The 13703-nt window shown below is 46.5% G+C and overlaps 1 protein-coding gene across 1 annotated transcript; it reads left to right on the top strand.

Moving 5' to 3' along the window:
- The first annotated feature begins 898 nt into the window (after positions 1–898).
- LOC144141099 (uncharacterized) lies at positions 899–10573 on the top strand. Its single transcript, XM_077672622.1, has 5 exons — positions 899–1921; positions 2351–2488; positions 5661–5780; positions 5889–6149; positions 8464–10573. The coding sequence occupies exons 1-5, from the start codon at positions 1036–1038 to the stop codon at positions 9258–9260; spliced, it is 2202 nt and encodes a 733-aa protein (XP_077528748.1). The 5' UTR covers positions 899–1035; the 3' UTR covers positions 9261–10573.
- The last annotated feature ends 3130 nt before the right edge of the window (positions 10574–13703 follow it).

The following is a 13703-nucleotide window of genomic DNA, read 5'->3' as shown; positions in this document are numbered from 1 at the left end:
AAGGAAAAAGGATTAAAGGTGCGCGTTCTGATGGTGGCCAGCTTCCGCTTTTGATTTGATAACAACCATTTATTTCTAACTAGGCATCCTTCGATTTTTTAATCAGTTTTCAGCTGTACGCTCGCTTGTCATGTAGGCCACAGCACGAACATACGAGTGCACATGGTGGGACCTAACGTTAAGGCGTTCACGGGCGGGACCAAACAGAATTAGCAGCGTTTGCTGGGCCAGAGCCTTCCTTCAGGAAATTGACCTGAACAGTTGAACTGACCTTAATTTCTTGCTGACCCAATTTAAATCGTACAATTAACTGCCAGCCATTCTTCACTCATGTATAAATTTAACTTTGATACAGAAGCAAAAAAACAAAAAAAAAACAGTTTCAGCAAGCAGTATATTTTGCGAGGTATCTAAATATACTTTTGAGATACAAAAAAATATTTTTTTTGCCAGTTTAGCAGCGCCATCTGAACAAATTGGTTGGTTTCTGCAGTGTTAGTGCGTTTTTCTTTTGTTTCTTTTTTCTGTTGACGGGCCCGCGCTGTCGCAAGCATTTGTTAGATCACAGCGCAGCCTTGTTGCATAGGCGCATTCAAATACTTTTGTTTTTCTGTGGTTGCGACTATGCGTATGTGCTTTACCATCTGACACCTGCGGACACGACCGGCCATGTCCGACAGCCCTGCGAGAGCGCGGCGGAAACGGTACTTGGACCGTGACAGTTATTTTTATGTGCCGGCGTCAACAAGCTGGAAGCGGGAAAAAGACTTCGAAGCTTCAGCGCTTAGTGCGACCGCATCTAACGTTGAGCCTGCAAGTGACGCACAGGTCGTCTCCCAGGAGCACTCGGAAAGCGATGTCGGACCTTCAAATGCAAGCAATGAAGGCGGCGCGGCACCTTCAACTAGTCAGGCCGAAAACGATCAGCTGATTGACGAAGGCGACCATGACAGCGAGTATTGCGGCTCGGAGTACAGCTATGACAGTGACGATGAGAGTGACAGCGGGTTTTTGGACGTATCAGATGAGGATGGCATGCTTCATTCCCGCTTTGCGCAGTTTGATGACCAAACATTGCCCAATTCCCAAGTTACAAGGTCGGGTGCTATAGCAGCCATTATGTCATTTGCTGTTGCCCATGGGCTGACATGGTCAGCCCTTGGTGACCTAGCGAAGCTGGTCAACTTTCTTTTCGGAACGGATGTATTGCCCAAGAGCAAGTATTTGTTTAGGCAGCTCTGGTCCAAGGAAACACAGGATATAGTGCAACAGCACTACGTTTGTGAGAAGTGTGAATCTGAAATGGAGGCACAAGGGCTGTCAGCTCACTGCCCCATGTGCCAACACACTGATCGAATTCAGACATTGAAAGACCGTGGCCTGTTTTTTGTTATTCTTAACATGGAGAAGCAGCTCAGCTTTCTTCTTGAAAAAACAAAAGCGGACCTTCATGAAAACCTCAACAAGCTTCAGCAGCCCGAAGAACAAATTACTGATGTGACCAGTGCAGAGTGCTACAAAAGGCTGCGAAAGGCAAGAAACCTGAGTAAGGATGACTTGACACTGCTCATCAACACGGATGGAAGCCCTGTGTGGAAGTCTTCAAAGACTTCTATCTGGCCCCTTCAGTTCATTGTTAATGAACTTCCACCCAAGGTGCGGTTCAAGCATCCCATTCTTGCAGGACTGTGGTTTGGGAAGAAGCATCCCAACATGCAGTTGTTCTTGCACACATTTGTGAAGGAGCTCAATGGCATGAAGGCAATCAAGTGGAACCATGAGGCTCACACGCATGTGTCCAAGGTAGCTGTCCTGGGGTGCTCAGTTGATGCTCCAGCAAGAGCAGCCACGCTCAACATGGTCAACTTCAATGGCTACTTTGGATGCCCATGGTGCCTCATTCCTGGGGAGCACACTGAAGGTAAGCCATGTTTATCTTGCAGTTCTTTGGTATGGCCTGTGGAAAACAGTAAACCAGTTGCCTTAATATTTACTTTCCCAAACACGTTGCAAAACTTATTTATCGCATGGATAAATGCAAACAGCAACGCTTCCAACTTCACGAAAGCAGAAGGGTGCACTGAAGGGCCTGTTGATACATTTTAACTTCAAAAAAACAGCGCAGATGGCAGGACTAAGCAAGAAACACAGAGTACAGGGGCTGACGAACAATTGAGTGCGCTTTAATGCGGCAGGAAAACACACGTGAAACGTGAGGAAAAACGAAGAAAGCGAAATAAAGTTTTACATAAAATGTTTTCAGAAGAATACTGTTAGTAAAAAAATAGTAAATTCTGTGCCATGTTTGTAGTGAGGACATTGTGTGACGAGTTTTTATTTTTCATTTCAGGGAGCATGCGGTACATCATATATGAGCCACCAGAAGCAAGGACATCTGAGATGATGGTTCAAGATATGAAGCTGGCTGTTCGGTTTAAGGACACCATCAATGGCATCAAAGGGCCATCTGCTCTTGTGAACTTGAAAGGTAAGCTAGCCTTTAATCTCCTTTTATCGGCTATAGGTGCGCTTAGTGATTTTCATGGCATGATACAAAAACAGCAACCTGAGCACGATACAAATGGAAACATTCTCAACCCTGAGGGTGAAATTATTGAGCAAAAGGTTGTGTAATTTAAGCCAAGGGTATGACGGAAGCCCTTTTGGTCGGGATGCATTTTGAAGAAGAAAGGCCAGGACGCCGACCACGTTATTTCGAGTTTAAAGGAAATTAACGTTTCGGCTTCCACACTGAAGCCTTGGTCACAATAAAACCTTGAAGGGAAATAATCACCTTAAGTGTTGAGGGTGGCCGAGCGGGTACGCCGAGGGACCGCCCCGGCAGAGCACGCAGCCCTGAGAGACACGTACAGACACGATGCTACCAGCAGGAACATAACCCGCCCCGGCGGGGAGCTCGCTTTATTAGCGCACCTAGAATCCACTGATGATGATGGTCGCCGTGGCGCCATCTAGTCGAGACGCGACACACTACATTAAGTACGCTTCACAACGCTGCGCAGGCAACTTGCGTAGATTGGCGGCAGATTTCTGGCGTTTCTATTCAGCGTGTGTTCCGTCGTCTGTATGTGAAGTGATTCCAGTAGCAGGCGTCAGGTGGCATTCCTTTCTTTTGCGAGGACACATGTAGCAGACCAGTAGATTGTGTGCGATGTGGTATCGCAGTGCCCGGCAAGGGTGCTTGTCGACACGTGGTTCTTGTTCACATCATTTTGATGCTGCTGCAGGCGCTGCTCAAAGTTTCCTGACTCGCCAATATACACGTAATGGCAGTGTGCACAAGGAATGACGTAGACAACTCCTGGATACCTCTCTGTCGGCAGTTTGTCCTTTACGTTTACAAGTTCATGCCTTAGTTTGCGAGACGGCACGGGCGCAGTTTGCACATTGTATGAGCGGAGTATGCGTGACAGAGCCTATCTGATGCCGGGCACGTACGGAATTGCTGCGTGCTTTTGAAGTCCGACGTCGGCAGCATGCGCAGGGCGAGGGCGTTGTCGCTGAACAGAGTTGATGAAGCCCTTAGGGTAACCGCACAATGAAAGCTCGTAGTGAGCTCGCATATTGTCTGCCACCCGGTCCTCTGGCTTGCTGGAGGTCCTGTCAGCTCTGCAGAGAAGGGAGGCCACCACAAACTGCTTCTCTCCTGCCGGATGCACCGAATTAAAGTGTAGGCACAGGCCAGTGTGAGTCTTCTTTCTGAACACCGTAAAGGACAGCCCCACACCATCACGCTTCACCAGGACGTCCAGGAATGCCAGACGCCTGTCGGCCTCTTCCTCAGTCGGGAATTGGATGAATTCACAGCCGTGAATTCACGACTACGCGAGTTCACTACGAGCTTTCATTGTGCGGTTACCCTAAGGGCTTCATCAACTCTGTTCAGCGACAACGCCCTCGCCCTGCGCATGCTGCCGGCGTCGGACTTCAAAAGCACGCAGCAATTCCGTACGTGCCCGGCATCAGATAGGCTCTGTCACGCATACTCCGCTCATACAATGTGCAAACTGCACCCGTGCCGTCTCGCGAACTAAGGCATGAACTTGTAAACGTAAAGGACAAACTGCCGACAGAGAGGTATCCAGGAGTTGTCTACGTCATTCCTTGTGCACACTGCCGTTACGTGTATATTGGCGAGTCAGGAAACTTTGCGCAGCGCCTGCAGCAGCATCAAAATGATGTGAACAAGAACCACGTGTCGACAAGCGCCCTTGTCGAGCACTGCGATACCACATCGCACACAATCTACTGGTCTGCTACATGTGTCCTCGCAAAAGAAAGGAATGCCACCTGACGCCTGCTACTGGAATCACTTCACATACAGACGACGGAACACACGCTGAATAGGAACGCCAGAAATCTGCCGCCAATCTACGCAAGTTGCCTGCGCAGCGTTGTGAAGCGTACTTAAGGTGATTATTTCCCTTCAAGGTTTTATTGTGACCAAGGCTTCAGTGTGGAAGCCGAAACGTTAATTTCCTTTAAACTCGAAATAACCTGGTCGGCGTCCTGGCCTTTCTTCTTCAAAGGTTGTGTAATGCTACACGCAGCTAATGATAATCTTCTTGCCAAAACCTGTCAAGTTTTTCCACGTAACGGAACATTGTAACTGTGAGGCTTTCCAGCTGATTCACTGTGCTGTTTCATTTAGATGTCAGCTCTAGATTTGTGCTAATGTTTGTCTATATTTCTCTTGCTTGCCAAACACCTGCAAGGACACCAGTGTAGCAGATAGAAGAGTGCACAAAAAGCAGGGTTTTAAGGCAAGTCAAGAAATGGAGTAAATTTAGAAGCTGGACCATTCAAAGTGTAGGGACCGGCTCAGTAGACAATGTTTTAATGACAGTTTAAGGAGTTTGTATGACTGGTGAGGTCTATACGCAGTGTGTGGCGACACAGCTAATAATTCTTTATACATCAGTTTGAACCATTATGTACATACCTTCCTCATGCTTTCTGTTGTTCTGTGGTAAAGTGGGAAAAAAATAAATGAAAGAATGAAATGGCAGAATGGAACATCAGTATAAGGTGAGAAAGGCAAGTCTATTTCAGGGCATAAACAAAGTAAGCGCTTTTTGCGGGATTTTAAAAAATCCTGCACAACACTGTTTGTGGAAATAACAGGTGGCAGCAAACATCTATTGTTTTGAACCTTCCTTAATGACAAAAGAATACGGGAGGTGTCTGTATGAAAGCATAGATAAAGTCAATGGTGCACTTACCTCTTGAAGTTGTTTTGAGCTTGTAATTAGAGGTGGTTTCACAAAAAACAATAAATCCTATTGTCGAGAAATTTATTTCTGCTTTGCACTCCCCCCCTCCCCCTCCCCGCCTTATGAATGCACATTTCGAAATAGTTAACTGAGCTCTGTGTATTGACTGTGGGCTTTAGCATTTCATGACAGCCTGGTAGTCCGACTTCAGTCATCAAGGCAGCACTATTTTGCCCTGCTCCTGCTGGGTATTTTAGCAACAGGGATAAGGTTATGGTGCAGGTGTAGGTCACAGAGAACTTTAATGGCATGCAGTATTTTATCGGCCATTTTACTCTTCATACGAGGAGTAGTTATTTCTTGCATTGGGCGACACGTTTAATGGGGTATTTGTTAATGACATTATTAACCACGCTGTTTTTTTAGGGCTAGATCTGGTCAATGCTCAGAGCGTGGAGTACATGCACTGCGTCCTGCAAGGTGTGTCAAAACAAGTCACAGAGGCACTCCTGTCCACTCCATACTCCAATCTCTGCTTTGACGAAGGTAATAGCACATATGTTCTCTTTTCTTTGTATGGTGTGATTTGCTGCTGAAATGATGCTACTTTTACATTCCTTGGGTTATACATTTATTGGAGGTTATTTTTTACAGCTCTCACATCAACAGTGGCTAAAATAGATGCACGGCTCCTAGTCATCAAGCCTCCCCATTGTGTGACAAGGTTGCCACGGCCCCTTTCCGAGCGGAGCTACTGGAAAGCTTCAGAATGGAGGCATTGGATCCTGTTTTACGCCCTGCCATGTCTTGAGGGAATTCTTCACCTTGAATACTGGAGGCACCTGTCGAAGTTGTCAGAAGCTCTGCATATCCTTTTGGGAGAAGAGCTCAGTTCAAATGAAATCGACAGAGCAGGTAACATCAATGTTTCAATTGTGTTGCAAGCAATCCGTTATGCGAAATGTTTTCCCAAATGCTTGTTGGGATAGATGGACCATAGTAACACAGTAACATGGTCATAATTTTTAGCTGCATCTTATGTTTGCAAGTGACTGGCCAGTGTTGAGTGGCATTGATAAGTTAAGTCATTTGATATTTCAGCCATAAAAGCCATTGGATGCCATTATTAATGGTCATTGAAGCCTTTGATTGGCCACCTATCGCTGCTATTTTGAGTTTTTAGTATTGGGCAGATGGTCAGTGTTTGCTGTGTTGTTATAGTAAAGCGCAGGCTTTAAAACTGCATAGCACTAGTTTCAACGTTGGCTTTTTGCACAATGCGCCAGCCATGTGGAAAAGCCAGACACGCAAAATGCAGTATGTAGGTGTTAGGCTAGAACATTCGTGGTTGAAAACCACTTCCATAGATAATAATAATAATACTTTTATTTGTACTCAGGGCGACTGGAGCCATGTGTACAGGACTACAAAAGGCAGGACTGCCCATACTCGGGAGGTTTATGTGGGAAAACAACTTGCGCTTCTGCAGCAGGCTAGTTTTGCGTAGGGCCACGCACAGGACATACGCCGCTGGCAACAGCCCACGCATGACCATGACGACATGGGTATCAGAAGTATGCAACACAAGGAGGCAAGATATTAATCGACCAGATTTAGGGGAAATCCCCAAGGTGGAGTAAGTTTCAGCAAATGAAAGTTTGACATCCACCTAAATGCAGCCATACGGCTACAAAGGAAAGCTATACAGCTTTCTCAGAAACTTCGCAGTTGAAGAAAAATTCGTCCTGGTCCAGGATTCGAACCCGAGACCACTGCTTAACCGGAGCAGTCGCTCTACCAACTGAGCTAACCAGGAGGCTAGTCGTTTGTAGAGCGAGAACAAATTGATCGACAACTCGAAGTGAAGGGCAGGTGTTAATCGACCAGATTTAGGGGAAATCCCCAAGGTGGAGTAAGTTTCAGCGAATGAAAGTTTACTTCCTCCACCTTGGGGATTTCCCCTAAATCTGGTCGATTAACACCTGTCCTTCACTTGGAGTTGTCGATCAATTTGTTCTCGCGCTACAAACGACTAGTCTCCTGGTTAGCTCAGTTGGTAGAGCGACTGCTCCGGTTAAGCAGTGGTCCCGGGTTCGAATCCTAGACCAGGACAAATTTTTCTTCAACTGCGAAGTTTCTGAGAAAGCTGTATAGCTTTCCTTTGTAGCCGTATGGCTGCATTCAGGTGGATGTCAAACTTTCATTCACAAGGAGGCAAGGCGACAAGGCAAAAAAAAAAAAAGTGACAAGGCGACAGCAAGTGCAAGCAGGGCAATGACAGGCATAACATGAAGCAACCACTGACAAAAATGATAAGAGCACCCGCCGCGGTGGCTCAGTGGCTAAGGCGTTGCGCTGCTGAGCACAAGGTCGCGGGTTCGATTCCCGGCTGCGGCGGCCGCTTTTCTGATGGAGGCGAAAAGCAAAAACGCCCGTGTGTACGAGATTTTGGCGCACGATAAAGATCTCCAGGTGGTCAAAATTAATCCGGAGCCCTCCACTACGGCGCGCCTCATCGCCTGCGTTGCGTCGGCGCGTTAAACCCCACAATCAATCAATCAATCAAAAATCATAATAGCACAGCCTTCCCAGGCACCCCCTGCGTTTTTTCCCTGTCGCAGCAACACCACGTACCACTTCATGCGACTAATCTCCTAGTCAAGTGAGGCCATTCAGCAAGAAAAGTCAACATGGCCGTTGGCACTCGTCGGTTGGGCCGGGTCAGAGTGCTAGTTTTTGTGTAGCATGCGGGAAAGTTTTGGCGATTACGATTTATAATAGAGGGGTTTCTAATGCATGAGATCCTATGGGAACCATGCCGGGACTGATTGATGATGACGTTGCAGCCAGGAAAATGCAGCAATTGCGAATGTAACAGTGGGGTTCTACTGTATCGGCATTACTGGTAGAATTAGATACTGTGGAGAAAAGATTTAATTGTCAATGCTGGAAGGCTAGTGATGGGTTGCCCGGTGTAGGAAGTAGAAGAAAGCAGCGGCCATAGCTTGTGTACATTAGACAGGTAAAAAATAATTGCCATGTGAGCCCTGTGTTTGCGGCATTTATTTGGAAATCCCCTAGTCAGAGGTTATGGAGGTAAAAAAATAAATGCCATTTGGGCCCTGTGAGTGTAACAGATATTTGGAAATCCCCTAGTCAGCGGTTATGGTGCTGACACATGTTGAGTTGTCTGCTGCACTTAAAAAGATGCTATTTCATTCTCTTTCAGAATTGCTCTTGGAAAGCTTTGTGCGCAGTTGCAAGTCTCTGTACGGTCCAAGCTTCATGACGTTCAATGTCCATGGGCTGCTGCATCTGGCCAACTCTGTGCGGTCGCTAGGGCCACTGTGGGCCCACTCTGCCTTTGTTTTTGAAGGTGGCAATGGCAACATTGTGCGGCAAGTATCAGCAGCCAAGGGCATTCCTCAACAAGTGACCGAAAGAATTGTCATGTTTCAGCAGCTGTGCCAACTCTGTGACAGTGGTCGGCTGACACTGCAAGAGCAGCAGGTGTGCAAGGAACTGATTGGTTACACACCTGTACAGAATGCTGCACGTGTTGGGGAAAAGCTGTGCCTTCTGGGAAGAGGCAAAGTAACGGCCCTCAGCTGTGATGAGCAGAGGACAATTCAGCTTCGTTGTGGGATTGCTGCTTCAAGTGCACTGCAGTACGAGCGTTTTATTCTAGATGGCCAGGTATTTCACAGCACTGCCTACACAAGGCCAGCTAGGTCGGACACCACTTTTCTTAGAACGACCAGTGGTGACTACAAGCGGGTGGAAAAGGTACTCGCTCTGAGGGGCACTGATACCTGTGTTATTTTGTGTCGTCCGGTTATTATTGCCGATGTACCTGCTGGTGTGCCTGCCATGCCTCAGCACATCAAAGAGTGTTTTCTTTCACACTCTGCAGTGCTGGATATTGTGCTACCAGAGGAGGTTCAGGACTCCTGTCTGTTTATAGATTTCCCTGTAGAAGAAAAGATGTTTATTTGTAATATTCCTAACAAAATTGAAAGGGACTAAAGTGGCAGCTTGTTGTAGGACAGTATAGCGTATTTTCACTTACATTGTGTTGCTATGGGCTCATTTTTGCTGTGTATGTGTTCTGGAGGTCATGTTAGCATTCAAATGCATTTAGTGTTTAAATATTTACCTGTATTTAGTGTTAGTAGGAAATTTTCAGTGTTGTACGGAAAAACGTTCCTGGAAAGTTTTTTTTGGGAGGAACAGAGGAACATCACCGTTCCGTCAAGGGTAGGTAGAACTGTAACAATACCTCCAGTTATGTTTACGAAAGAACAGCATAGGGTACAGCGTTCGTTCTGTAAATGTTACATTGCTAGGATTTGGCTGTTTTTGATGCCAAGGTTTTAGGGTGTCCTTCTCATGCTATAAGCTGCCAAATTTTTCTGCCCTTCATGGAGCGTTCTTCGTTGAAGGTCGAAGGAAGAAAAGAATAACCACAAAGCCTGTCAGGCAGGCTGCAGCAGGGTGCACACGGCTATGCTGGCTGTAGACGCCAATGAGAAAGGTGCTTTGGCGCCTCTTTAATTCGTCTTCTGCCACAAACTCTTTTTTTTGCACAACCATGAACACAAAAACTGTGAGGCCGCTTGAGCTTCGCCATTAAGAGGGGAATGCGAAAGCTGAGCAGGGGCAGAGGTGGATGCGCCATCGGCATTTGCAGAACATGCCAGCTCAGAAGAGCACCTCGCACGGGTAGACGGCACCGCATTCATTGTATACGTGTTCTCTACAGCCACCTGAGCCAGCCGAAGGTGCCATACGAGACTACTCTGCTGTCTGTCAATGAACACCTGGGTCACCAATGTTGCACTCACCCCGTGTAAAAGCAAGACGTCAAGTTTCCAGCCTCAGATTCTTGAAATAATGCCGCTGCCCGAAGCGAGGCGAGAGCTAGATCTCATGCGCAACAGCAACCATTCCAGATGGCTGCAAACTGAATCTGACCTGCAATGTTGTATTGCCCCATGGCACGAACATGGCGCTCGAACGTGCCGCCGTAAACTTTCCCACGCACCAAGCAGACCAAAGGTTTCGTGATGCCCATCACGTGAAGCAGGCAAGTTGCTGCTAAAAGCCTGCTCCAGTCTCATAAACACAAAACCTACTCAGCATTTTCCTCACGAGAGCACTAAACAGTCATACTTTATGGTCTTTGGGTGGGCCCATGAAGAAGGAAGAAGCCCCCTCTGTTAATCTGGCTTGTATGTTGAGCACATCTGATAAGTTGCTGAGAAGTAACTTCAATGCTACACTTGTATTTGGAACTAACCTGTCCCTTCCTGTTTTCATGTATTGTGCAGTTTGTTTTTCTGACATTATTCTTAGTTCAAGGATAAACACAGAAGAAATCATGTTTATTTTAACTTCCATGTTACTGCCTCTAGGATGTACAGTGCTCAGCGATTGAAACGCGATACTCGGAGCGCGTGGCTGCCGTTGCCTGTTGCGCCACAGGTGAGCGCTTGTGAAAGCGAGCTGGCGCATTGTGGTATACGATGAGGGTGAGAGCGTTCGTAACGCATGCTTAGTGCATCCGGGAGACAGCCCTTCAGTGTGTGGTTCCTGGCGGCGCCATAGGCGTGCTACATGCCATGGCTTCAAAACGCTGCGCCTGCGTGCCGTGCGCGCCACGATAACACATCGCGATAAATGCGCATTCAAATTCTTCTTATATAACGCGCGCGGCGCCAGCTCACGCAGCTTCGCGCGGCGCGGCGCAGCACGCAGGCGCAGCGTTTTGAAGCCATGGCATGTAGCACCCCTATGACGCCGCCAAGAACCACACACTAAAGCGGTGTCTGCCGGGTGCAGTCAGCATGCGTCATGAACGCCCTCACCCTCACCGTATACCACAATGCATCAGCTCGCTTTCGCAAGCGCTCACCTGTGGCGCAACAAGCACCGGCAGCCACGCGCTCCCAGTATCGCGTTTCAATCGCTGAGCACTGTACCTATGGCCCTTTTGCCACTATATTTTTGCTTGCCAAGCGGTTCACTGTTGTAGCCAGTGCATTAAATCTGGGCTTGTTGGTTGCATGAACTGTACAACATAATTAACAGGGCAGTAAGGACTGGACTAAAGGCAGTGGCCCCACAGAGCTCATCTTTTTCCTCTCTTCCAGTCGTTACTCCGCTGCTTATGTTTCACAGTGCATTTTTTGCGGCCTTTTTCGTACTTAAATTTTCTACCACGTGTGGTTTTCGTGCTATTGATTTGTTGCTCAGCTCATGTAGCTTTGTCAGTATGATTCATCCTGAGATGTCTTACGATATGACAGTTGCTTTAACCTTATCCTTGGCGAAGTGTTCTCAATGAAAACACGTAACAAAATCTTGCGAACTGTCCCAATGTACAGATTCATTTTTGTCAATGTTAGTCATGTGTAAGCACAGGCTTTGATGCTTGCATAATGCATTTTTTAAAGAACCATGCTTTTTGTTCCATGCTTTTCAAGGAATCAAATGTTGGCAATCAGTTTTTCAAGAAAGCATCATTAAACTTTTTTTTTTTGCCCCTGTGTGGAACTCCACTCAATAAATGTATTTTTAATGTATTTTCTTGGCTCATGCTTACTTAAGTTGCAATTACTATTTTTAACTACATGCATTGTAGATTACTGAAAGCTGGAATTGCCATAGAAATATATGCCGCAGCTACGGGATGCAGAGAATAAAATAAGGGTGGATATCAATGTAGATTAATGGGTCCATTATAACTGGTGTGTTTTTTTTTTTTTTTTGCAAATATACTCTGACCTGAATTGATTTAAAGTATGTGGCAGTACTTTGGTTGAAGTGGAATTAAGGCTACTGCATGAGTGACGTTCTGGGCTATGTGCACTTCACTCATCCAACAATACTGGGTTAATAAATGTGCTTGAAAGAGTGGGGATCGTTTCCTGCAGCTTCATACAAGCGTGGACTTGTATATAACGATATTGGCGGAGTGGTGGATTCGTAAAGCTTTGCTGCATACGAAAGATCCTGGCAGCGGGCCCCTTAAAAGCCCGAATCAAACATAAGCACAGTAGAAAAAAAATTTCAGTGCTGAAGCGCTGAAAATTTTTTTGCTTAATGTCTTTGCTCAAATTTGCTTGAAAAAAAAAATGCTTTAAGGCAGGCTATGCAGTTTGCTCTCCAGAAAAGAAGAAATGAGGGCACGTGAAACCTTCCAATATATTCAGATTAGAAACATGTTCCTCGAAGAAGCTTGTGCTTGTACAGAGTATGCCAAGGCTTCGGCAACTGCTTTTCTACTAAGGAAATAAACCATATGTAATTTGCTAAAAATAAAGACCATGGGGAAAAAAAAAAAACTTCGTGTTTTTAGCACGCAGTACTCTCACCGAACACACTACAAGAAGTACCCGTACATTTTGTCCTTTAGGAACATCGCCTCAGGAGTGAAATCAAGGTCAACAGGCAAATTACCTTGTAAAAAATGTTCGCAGAAGCAAAAAAAAAAAAGTGTGTGATGGTGGACCGCTCAATGGAGGCTCGAACCATGGACTACTGCACCAAAAATGCGCTTACAACCACTGCGCTAACTCAGCGGCGGAGTTGATAGTAGAACATGCAGCATACAAAGCACAGTACTCGTCAAAATTGCATTGTCAGATAATCGATCTACTTTCTGTCGTTTTTGAGATATTCTAGCGTGATGCGCGACCAGCGAATTTCTATCGCATCGGACTTACAGGTGGGTTCCGTCTGCCTAATACTACCGGGTCGCCTTTACTTAACTGATGAAAGAGCCATCGCATGAGCCATCGCAATGAAACAGCTTTCGGATAACAATCGATCGCTTGGTTGAATTTGTCTTCGGGGCATACCAATCGGCTGGATAGGCGAGGCGCTTGACGCGTAAGTACCGCGCGCACAGCGCCCCATCCGCAACGAAACAAATAAAAGCAGAGCGGAAATAATGATTGTTTTGAGGTCGTGTTTTGAGGGCTTGCGATAATTAGCATATCGTTACCGTGTTTGCGCTACCGTTTACCGTGTTACCGCGTTACCGGAAGCCGCTGGCGACGGTGAAGACTGTGCCAGTAAGTTACCGTTCGCGGTAAGTCTCGCGCTGCGCAGTCGACTCCCGTAAACACGGTAAACAGTAACGAAACACGGTAACGATATGCTAAACCGAGCTCTCTATTAGCTAGCTCTTCTGGACAAAGAAAACGGAGAAAAAATTTGACAGATCGAGTCACCCTTCTGATGTTCAGCTCGAGAATCAGAAACGCTAATCGAAGCAGAATGTATAGGTGAAGTTCGTCCTACACATAATAAAGTCTGCCTTCCTGTCCTTCATCACACTTTACAATCATCGACTCAACCGTCGAGCTTTCCGTCACTTCCATCTGCCATCACCATGCCGATATGTTATCCTTCCAGCAAGCGAGATTTACCATCGCGCAAGCATCTTCCGATGCGGACACAGCG

Source organism: Haemaphysalis longicornis, unplaced genomic scaffold (assembly GCF_048455015.1).
Source record: "Haemaphysalis longicornis isolate Haplotype H1 unplaced genomic scaffold, Haemaphysalis longicornis Haplotype H1 scaffold_6, whole genome shotgun sequence".
NCBI classification, from domain to species: Eukaryota; Metazoa; Arthropoda; class Arachnida; order Ixodida; family Ixodidae; genus Haemaphysalis; species Haemaphysalis longicornis.
Note: the sequence above shows the minus strand (reverse complement) of the source record. Positions and strands in the feature narration are given on the sequence as shown.